This window comes from Phascolarctos cinereus, unplaced genomic scaffold, assembly GCF_003287225.1.
Source record: "Phascolarctos cinereus isolate Bilbo 61053 unplaced genomic scaffold, phaCin_HiC Scaffold_2;HRSCAF=192, whole genome shotgun sequence".
NCBI lineage: Eukaryota > Metazoa > Chordata > Mammalia > Diprotodontia > Phascolarctidae > Phascolarctos > Phascolarctos cinereus.
The window spans coordinates 240,422,056-240,431,900 of NW_027555625.1; the positions used below are offsets into that span (position 1 = coordinate 240,422,056).

General features: G+C 44.1%; 1 protein-coding gene across 1 annotated transcript in view; it reads left to right on the forward strand.

Moving 5' to 3' along the window:
• RBM38 (RNA binding motif protein 38) overlaps positions 1–9,555 on the forward strand; it is a 32,170-nt gene extending 22,615 nt beyond the window's left edge. Inside the window, exon 4 of the mRNA XM_020981444.2 lies at positions 8,053–9,555. Within this exon, the coding sequence (XP_020837103.1) occupies positions 8,053–8,353 (301 nt within the window). The 3' untranslated portion in view covers positions 8,354–9,555. The remainder of the gene's footprint in view (positions 1–8,052) is intronic.
• The last annotated feature ends 290 nt before the right edge of the window (positions 9,556–9,845 follow it).

Here is a 9,845-nt window from a genome sequence, read left to right on the forward strand (position 1 = left end):
TGTGACACTGCTCTCTCCTGGTTCTCCTCCGACCTGACCTCTTCTTCTCACTCTTTGCTGGATCTTCATCCAGGTCATACCTGCTAACTGTGGGTATCTCCCAAGACTGTATTCTGGTCCTCACATCTGTCCTGTTAAATAGCTATATGATTGGTTTGAAGCTTCTCCCTATTCCAATTCATCTTTCACTCAGGTGCCAAAGATATCTTCTTAAACTTTAGGTCTCATCAAGTCACCTCCCTACTCATTAAGCACCATTGGCTCCCTATTACCCCCAGAATCAAATTAAAAATGGTGTTTGGCTTTGAAAGGCCTTCCCACCTTTCCAATCTTCTAACATATCACTCCCCTACGTGCAGCAACACTGACCTCTTTCCTGTTCTTGCACATGACATTCCATCTCCCATTTCTGTCCCTTGCACTGACTTTTCTCCAGGCCTGAAATGATCTCCCTTCTTACCTCCAAGGTCCCCTGGCTTCCTTCAAGACTCCTGCCTTCTGCAGGAGCCCTTTCTCAGTTCCCCCTGTTGTTAGTGCCTTCCCTCTGAGGATACCTTCCATGTACTCTGTGTGTGTATCTGTATCTATGCCTATCTGTCTGTCTTCTATTTATTTGGCTGTCTGTCTGTCTGTCATCTATCTATCTGTCTTTCTATCTATATAGAATGCATATAGATTTCTATCTGTCTACCTGTCTTTCTCTGTATCTATCTAGAATGCACATAGTGTTCTGTGTGCACATAGCTGTTTGCTTATTGTCTCTCCCACTAGGTTTTGAGTTCCTTGAGGGCAGGCACTCTTTGTGGTTTTTTTTTTCTCCTTTTTTCCTTTCTTGTATCCCTAGTGCTTAGCACAGTATCTACCACATAGTAAGCATTTCATAAATACTTGCTGTTTAATTGACAGATCTTTGCGTCGTATCTAAAGTCCATCCCTGGAGTCCCATACTTTATAACTTAATGGGATTTGCCAGAACTTGGGCTTGCTGGCGTAGCCCAGGATGCAGAAGGAGAAGCTAGGGTCACTTCTATTGGCTGGGATCTTAATGAATGGCTATGAATAATTTGTAAATCTTCCATTAAGCTTTTCCTCCTAACTGAAACTCAGAGGTCACACGGGTTCTTGAAGGCTGCACCAGCAGAGGAAGCTTTGGCTGAAAAGATTTCAAGGAGGCCTCCTGGACTGAGCTTGTATGTCTGTCATCAGAGGACTAGCCTTGCTGTTCAGAAGGAGTCATCAGATAAGCCTCAGGCTGAATTTTTCAGGCACAGTTGGTCGTAAAGTCCATCGCCTAATAACAGGTTGAAAGTAGAGTTGCAGTCTGCCTAACTGGTGGAAGGGGTACACGTACTTAGGAAATCCTGAATCCTTGTAATATTTAAGTTTAGTTTATAATTAGCGTAATAGATTCAGGCGAGTGGTCCTGCCTAGGCCTAGTTCTTGAAAACAGGTTGTTTCCTTAGGTAGGCTAAACATTTCCCTTGCAATTTTGCTGACACCATGACTTTACCAAGAAAGGGTTTGTTAAAGAGTGTAGAGGTAAATATCAGCTCACCCCTCAGTGAATTGCTAGATCCAAAGGGTGTTGGACTGCCCAGTTCAGGCATTTGGGATTATGTCTTGGGTGAGGATTATAAAGACCTGGGTACATTTTCCCCAGGACAAAACCTGTATCATCCTTTGCCTCTCAAGTTTTAGGGAAAAATTAAGGGGGGGTTAATAGAGGCCTTACATAATAAAAACTTCAAGGAGAAGTCCTGGGTATCTTGACACGGTTGAGTCAGATCATGGTGTTTCTTCCTCGCTTGGAGATGATGGGTCAGGACCCTGGTAGTTTGTGGGAGTCACAACCCACCACAGGGTTAGTGGTAACGAAGATGATACAACATTATGAGTAATGGTTAAGACACTGGATGACAATTCAGATCCAAAAAGATCTTAACAGATTAGAAAAAAGGAACAAATCCAACAAGAAGAAATTTGGGAGAGAAATACACAGGATGTCCCAAAAGTCTTAGTGCAGTTTTGAACCGTTAAAACTTAAAACTGCACTCAGACTTGTGGAATACCCTGTATAGTTCTGTACTTGGCTTCTGAAAAATCACCTTCACAATTACAAAGCTGTGGAGGCATAGCCAGGCAACAGTGAATGGAAAAAAAAATGACTGGGGGTTTCAGCAAGCTCAGTATGAGTCACCAGTGTGACACGGCCAGCGAGAAAGCTAATGTCATATGATGCTATATAAAGAGAGTTGCATAGTGTACACAGGATGAAAGGTGACAGCCCTATTGTAGTCTGCCTTTGGCAGACAGTGTCTGGAATATCTGGTTGGTTCTGCACCCCCAGGTGTAGTGGGGGACAAAAGAGCTCTGGGTGTGGTTCCAATTCTGGGCTTCACTGCTTAACCTCAGTTTCCTCTTTTGTAAAGTAAGGGAGGCAGCCTAGACGTGAGAGGTCCACTCCTGCTTTAGATTTATGACCTAAGCAAAAAGCCCCCACAGGAGAGTGACCGAGATGGCAAGGGGCCTCGAGGTCACGCCATGTCGGGGTGAAGAGAAGGAAGCAGGAATGTTTAACCTGGGGCCAAGAAGGGTTTCTGGTGGTAGTAGTGGGAGGGGGCCAGCGTGGGGATAGCTGTCCTGAGATGGGTGAAAGAAAGAGTAGTAATAATAACAGGTTTTAAGACCATCAGGAGGCTTGACTTGCAATATCCCATTTGGTGATTGAGCTAGCCCTTTGAGCATCACTACTACCGGTACTACTGATTATCATTTTATAGAAGAAAGAGAGGCCCAGAGTATATGAAAAGTGTGGAAGAAGGTTTAGACTCACGTGATCGTAGAATTTAGAACTAGAAGCAACATTAGATAGCTAATCTGGTCCAAACACCATTTTATAGATTGGAAAACTGAGGCTCATTGAGGGAAGTGATCTTGTCCAGGATCACACAGGAAGCAAGGAGCACATCTACGTTCTCTGTCAAGAACCAGATCTCTTTCCACTACACTCCCTTGTTCTGCTTGTCTGTGGAAGGCAAGGCCTGACTAAAAGTGGTGGGTGGAGGTTTCAGAGGAGGCAGATTTCGGTTGCATGCAAAGAAAAACTTGCTAGGGGCCGTCTGAAAGTGGAATGGGTTGCTTTGGGAGGCTGCTTCATCACTTGTTGGGGATGTTGTTATAGTATTGACTTTTGGAACACCCAACAGAAAAATTTTTTTTACTTACATTTTTTTTCAATCAACAGAAACCCACTTTTGCTCTTTCTCCCTTTCCCTCTCTACCCTCCCCAACTGGGGAACGAAAGGAAAAACAAAACTTCTGCTTTATATTACATAAATGTGACATGTTGGTAATAGCAACAATAAGGAGCCCCAAATTGAAAGTCACAGGTCCTGTCTCAGCTCTTCTTTTTGCTACCATGTGACCTTAGAATGTCATCTCACTTTTCTGGGCCTCAGTTTCCTCATCTTTAAAATGGGTCATTTGGACCAGATGGCTTTTACAGTCTCTAACAAGCTCAGAACAATGATCCCATTGCTGGTTTCCTTCCAAGTTCAGCTTAAACCCCTTCTTCCCCATGAGACCTCTTCTGATCCCCCAGCTGCTAGTGCACCCCCCTCCATTTACTACACATCTGTGTGTTTGTTTTGCATCTACTTATATGTGCATGTTGTTTTTCCCTTTTTGGATCATAGGAGGCAGGGATGATTTAATTTTTTGTCTTTGTCTCTCCAGTACTTGGCGCTTAGTAGATGCTTAAATGCTTATTGATTGATTATTTATAACATTATCATTAGCTAGAGCCAGTTGCCTTCTTTTCCCCCAAGGAAACCTGTTGTTTCCCAGCTGTGATGGGGTCCCTTGAGACTTTCTCTGTCTGGCACATGGCTTGGTATCATGGGACTTTTGCCTAATTGGCCTTGGGGAGCTTGGCCCATACCATCACATGCTGGTGAAGTAGGAAGACCTGGGCAGAGAATCTGTAGCTTAAAGTTTGCCCTCTCTGCCAGGGTGTCCCACCCTCCACCCAACACCTCTCCCCGTCAGTGACCAGAGCAGATAAGCTTCTAGTTTCTTCCGTGAACCAAAGGAGGGTGGCCTGATTAGAAAGTAACCCAGGCACATGCCCCAGCAGGCCATGGGGGAGTCTGGGTTATCATGTTGTTGTTTGTTTGTTTAAAACCCCATTTGAGGCGAGGCTGGAGTGGTAAATATTGACAGAAATTAGCTGCTGCAGGGATAGACCTGTGGTCTGTTAGAGTCCCAGGGAAAAAACTTGCCCTGTCTGCCCAGAGGTACTGAGGGACCATAGTTGCTCTGCCCTGTCGTAAGCAGTGGATGGAAACCAGATGCTGCCATCTCACTGGAGGGCAATGGAAGGGGAAGGTTTGTGGTACAAAGTGAGAGGAAATAAGGTAGGAGGGTGTATAGGGAAGGGCAAGGGAGACCCTAAACCTAGGCCTGCTGTCCAGGTAACCTGCAGGTATTTTCCATTACCCTGAAATCATAAGGGGATTTTCTATGAACTTTATATAAGAAACCTTACTTGTTAGAGCTGGAGGGGACCTTGAGATCATCCAGTCTAACCCCCCAAGATCCAGAGGGGAGTGGATACAAGAAAAGTTGGTAGCATCTTTGGCCACCAGCACTATAGCTTCTCCCCTGTTATTGCACTGAATCTTCTCGAACTTTTGGGGGAATTGCCATGGAGGGTGTGGGGAGAATGACAGTTGCATTTCAAACTCTTCTTGACTCTTAGTTTCCTCCTTGTGGAGGTCCTGGCAAATAGTACCCTCACCTAGAAAAGAGGGGATTGGGGTTGACCAAGAACCAGAAAACTGGAGGCTCTCTGGATGGGCTAGAGAGGTGACTTGTGGTATGGTGTAAGATTCTAAAGTCAGAGGACTTGGGTTCAAATTCCAACGCTGACCCTTATCATCTGCACAAGCCCTCTAAACCTTCCCAGTCCCTACTTTCCTCATCTGTATAATGAAGAAGTCAGCCTAGTTAGCTTCTGAGGTCTCTTCTGGAATCTCTGATCCTATGACCCCAAGGTCTGAATTCTACACACACACACTCCCAGAGTGGGGGGTGGGGGGGTGGGGAGAAATGCAGTTCTTACAGCTCATTCCTGCCTTCCAGCATGACTTCTCCCCCAAAAGGGGAGAGTCTCTTATTGTTTCTTTGGTCTGGTAGGACTGACCAGAGAGAGGGTGAAAACCTCTCCCTCTTTCCCTCCCCAGCTTGGGTTCTCGGGGCCTGAAAGACAAACATCATCAAAGGTCACCATAGCAGAATATAAAGCAAGTCACTGCCTGTTTCTAAAGGCTTGGGTGTGTTGACATGGTAACAGCAGGAAGACTATCGCACTGAAGAAAGTAAACAGAATGAATGCTGTGTTTTACCTAGCACCACCAGTGTTAAGAGAGGTATGGAGGCAGGCAAGGAAATTTAAAGGTATCCCTGAGTGAAGAATCCAGGCTTGGGGTCCATTACTTGCCCATTAGGACCCAGGAGCTATTTGTAGCAAACTGGAGCCTAAATGAAGCCCTAAGTCAGACCAGGGACAGACAAGCAATTGTGGATAAAATAAAACCTGACTTGAACCTTAGCCCAAAGTTCGTGTCCCCTAGAGTTTTACGTCCCAGAGAGCTTTTAGATCTTTTCCCCTCCTTTGACCAATAGTGTTATTTTTTTTTAAGGTTCCCTATCATGCTCTGTAATTTTCATAGTGCCTTCATGAACATTATAAATCCCATCTTTATAGAGCATTACATTTTTGTCCAAAGTACCTTTAATCAGTTATCTCATGGTGAGGATCAGATAGGACCAGAGAGTTAGAGCCTTCTGGCCCAGCCCCTTTGTTTTCCAAATGAGGAAACGGGCCCAGAGAGAGGAAATGTTACATAATCCAAGCTCATCCAGGTGAAAAAATCCTTCAGAGATGAAATTTGAACCCAGGCCCTTTGACTGCAGAGCCCATGCTGTTTGCATTGTACCATGAGCTAAGTGGCTCAGTGGACAGAGAGTGCTGGGCCTGGAGCCAAGATGACCCGAGTTCAAATCCAGCCGCACACTAGCTGTAAGTGTGACCCTGGGCAAATTATTTTGCTGCTGTCTGCCTCAGTTGCCTCAGCTATAACATGGGGATAATAATAGCATTTGCCACCCAGGGTTGTTGTGAGGATTAATTGAGATGACATTTGTAAAGAGCTTAGCCCAGGGTCTGGAACATAGTTGCTGCTGGTGTTTGTCCTTCATTGTCATGACATCAGGAAGGTGATGGTGTTACATAAATGCCCGTTTCCTCCCCTGTACCAAAGAACCACTTGAGGTAGGCAAGGCAAGAGTGTTGTCCTATTTTATTGATAGGGAAACCAAGCCTGAAAGGGTACCTTGCCCAGAGTTACACAGGAGGCTGTGGCCTGATGATGTACTTAAGTTCTTGGGCAACTCTGTTGACTGTAAGTTGCAGAATAATTTTGGCATTGGTGAGAGTTTCCTGGGCATAATTGCCTGCACCAGCAAAATCACAAGTGGGGAATAACAACAGTTTGTTCTGTTGAATTGAATTAGGGGCAGAGCTGAGACCAGAACCCAGGTCTCCCAACACCTAGTCTAATGTTCTTTCTACTCCAGTCAATCAACACACTTTTCTTAAGAGTCTGCTCTGTGTCAGATTCTCTCCCTCTCTGTCTCTGTCTCTCTCCTCCTTCCTCTCTCTCTCTGTCTCTCTTTCTCTCTCTCTGTCACTCTCTCTCTCCATCTCTCTCTCCCCATCCCCCTCCCTCTCTCCCTATCCTTTCTGTCTTTCCCTCTCTCCTCCATCCTCTCTCTCTCTCCCCATCCTGTCTCTCTTTCCCTCTCTCTTTCTCTCTCCCACCCTTTTTTTCTCATTCAGCCCTTTCTTGATTTCCAGCAAGACTGAAGAGTAATGGCCAGTCCCCCACAAGAAAGGCCTAACATTGTATTTACTAGACACTGACCAAGGAGAAAAGAATGGCTGGCTCAGCCTCCAAGAGGAATCTGAGTTCATCATGCATCTTTTGTTCTAACTTAAACACTGTGGCTTGGCTTCTCTTTTCCTAAGTGTCCTATTTAGTCATTCATTGATTCACTCATATAATGTATTTTTTTCATAATACTTTCCCTAGGCCTCTCCTCTGCGCTTATCTCACATTCCCTTTATCATTAGGTTTTTTTTTGTTTTGTTTTGATTTTTTTTTTTGAGGCAATTGGGGTTAAATGACTTGCCCAAGCACACACAGCTACTAAGTGTCTGAGGTTGGATTTGAACTCAGATCTTCCTGATTCCAGGGCAGTGCCACCTAGCTGCTGCTATCATTAGGATTTGTGTCATTATATTTTGTAGGTCTTCCTCTCTCACCACCCACACTCCTCATTAGATTGTAGCTTCTTAAGAGCAGGGATTGCGTTTCATATGATTTCCCCTATAATGGCTATACACACAGTGAGTAACTTGGTAGACATTCACTTATTCAGTAAGCATTTATTAAGTTGAAGGCCCTGTGGTCGATACAGATCTATGTACACACATATACCCAGTCTTAGCCTTCGAGAAGCTTACCATCTGCTTGGGGATGAGAAGAATAGGCTGCCATGGAAGAATTAAAATGTATTACAGCTAACAGCTGGAAGGGTTGTAGACACAAGAGGTACCAGGAAGCAACGTAAGCTGAGTGCCAAACAACTGATATAAGCAGAAAAAAAAGGAATCAGTTACCCTAAGTGCCAGATGATTGATACAGACAGAAGAAAGGAAGAAATCACTGCAGGTTAGGTTTGTGGGGGAGGATTCACGAAGGATAAAGATAAAGAGATTTGTTCATAGTCATGTGATTGCAAAGGGTCAGAGCTGGGACTTGTGGTCCTGTAATGATGCCGCCTAACTAGAATGGTCTCGGGTCCTAGAGGGCTTCCACCACAGTAGCTGCTATCATTCTGTGAATTTAACTGAGCTAGTCCCCTCTTTCTTCTTCAGCTTTCTAACTGTTTCTTGTCTTCTTTTCCCCTCTTTCTTTGGCTCCACAGGCTCACCCCACACTATATTTACCCACAAGCGATCGTCCAGCCCAGCGTGGTGATCCCCGCTCCTGTCCAGTCGATTGCGTCCCCGTACATAGACTACGCTACAGCAAGCCAAGCCTATACCCAGTATACCGCAGCTGCCTATGACCAGTACCCCTACGCCTCCTCTCCTGCTGCTGGTTTCGTGGGATACGGCTACACCAGCGCCGTGCAGGCTCCACTCGCTGCCACCAACCCTGCAGCTGGCACCACCACTTTTGTGCAGTATCAGCCCCCCCAGCTGCAGCCTGACCGGATGCAGTGAGGAGACCTGAGGAAGGACAGTCTGACCTCTGGAGGATACAGCAAGACGCTCCAACAGTGAGGATACAAAACAAAACCAAAACACAAAAAAAACCAGCAAAAAAAAAAAAACAAAAACAAAACAAAAAAACCAACCCACCATAAAAGAGACAAAAAACCCCACCAGAAAAACTTTTTAGGTGCATATGAATGCCTGAGCTATTTATATAGTATTAAGGGTAGGCAAAAACCCTTTCAAATCTTTACTATTCTCATGGAAGAAAAGAGAGTTCTGTTTTTGGTTTTTGTTTTGTTTTGTTTTTATAATCAGGACAGTGTCTTGATGATGGCCTAAAAATGGTGGAAAAATCTAACTGAAAACCATACAATTACTTGCACAATTTCGTGGTCTGCTTCCAATACGTCTCATCTTCCAACATCTTTCTTCTCTCTTCCTTCCCACCACTCCTGACATGTCAACCTGCAAGCCTGCTCTTTACCATGAGGTACAAAGAGATACTCGGCCAATCAGAGTAACAATCTTCTCTCTTCCCTGCCCCCCCCCTTCTGGTTGTACAAAAACTTTGTAATAATACTCAGATGCCTTACTGAAGAAAAAAAAAGAACTATTTTTTGAATATTTATTGCGATTTTATTCGCATGAGCTGTGAATTGCAGACAGAAGGTTGGTAGTAAGTATCTGCCTGGTTTAATTCTCATTTACTAAATTATTTTATGTAGGTAAGTTTCTAAGAAAATGACTGAATCACTTCAACATGCAAAAGGGAATATTGTCCTCGGTGGAAAGTAAAATATTCCTACAGTCAACAACGCACTGTAATATTTTTCTTATTTTAATTGTTACACTGTTCAGATCTCAAAATTTAAGTATATTTTTTAAATGGGGAAAAAATGCTACTTGCTCCTCCCTTATTACCCCAGGAATACAGAACGTATTGTATACTTTAGAAGCTCTTTTGTTATTGCTGCAACCTATGGAGAGAAAATGATGACAGTATTTATGTAAAATAAAGGAAGTTTGTAGGATGGGAGCCAGCAGAACCAGGGAAAATGCTAGGAACGGATCAATGGTGTTAACCTATCTGAACAAAAGGAAAAAGGACATTTTATGCCTGTGGTACGACAGCTGTCTAAATAAAGAAAACAGTCTATATAAGTTAAGTGGATTTTTACCAAGAAAGCAATAAACTGTTTCAGATTGTTCTTCTATGTGATAATTGTATATTATTCACCCCCTCACACTCCCCAGAAGGGGACATAAGACTAAGTCAATGATGATGGAATGGAGTGGGATCTACTCTTACTTAGGAATCAGAGTGGGGAATCCCCAATGGAGAGAGCCAGGAAGGTTCCTATGATCTAATATTAGCAGAGTAATTTCGCCAGGATTGGTTAGCCTAGCTATTCCTCCACCCTCTAGTTAAAAATCCGGCTACCTTTAGCCATCACCTGCACCCACACTGTCTGTCGTTTTAGAGGACTAACCATTAGGG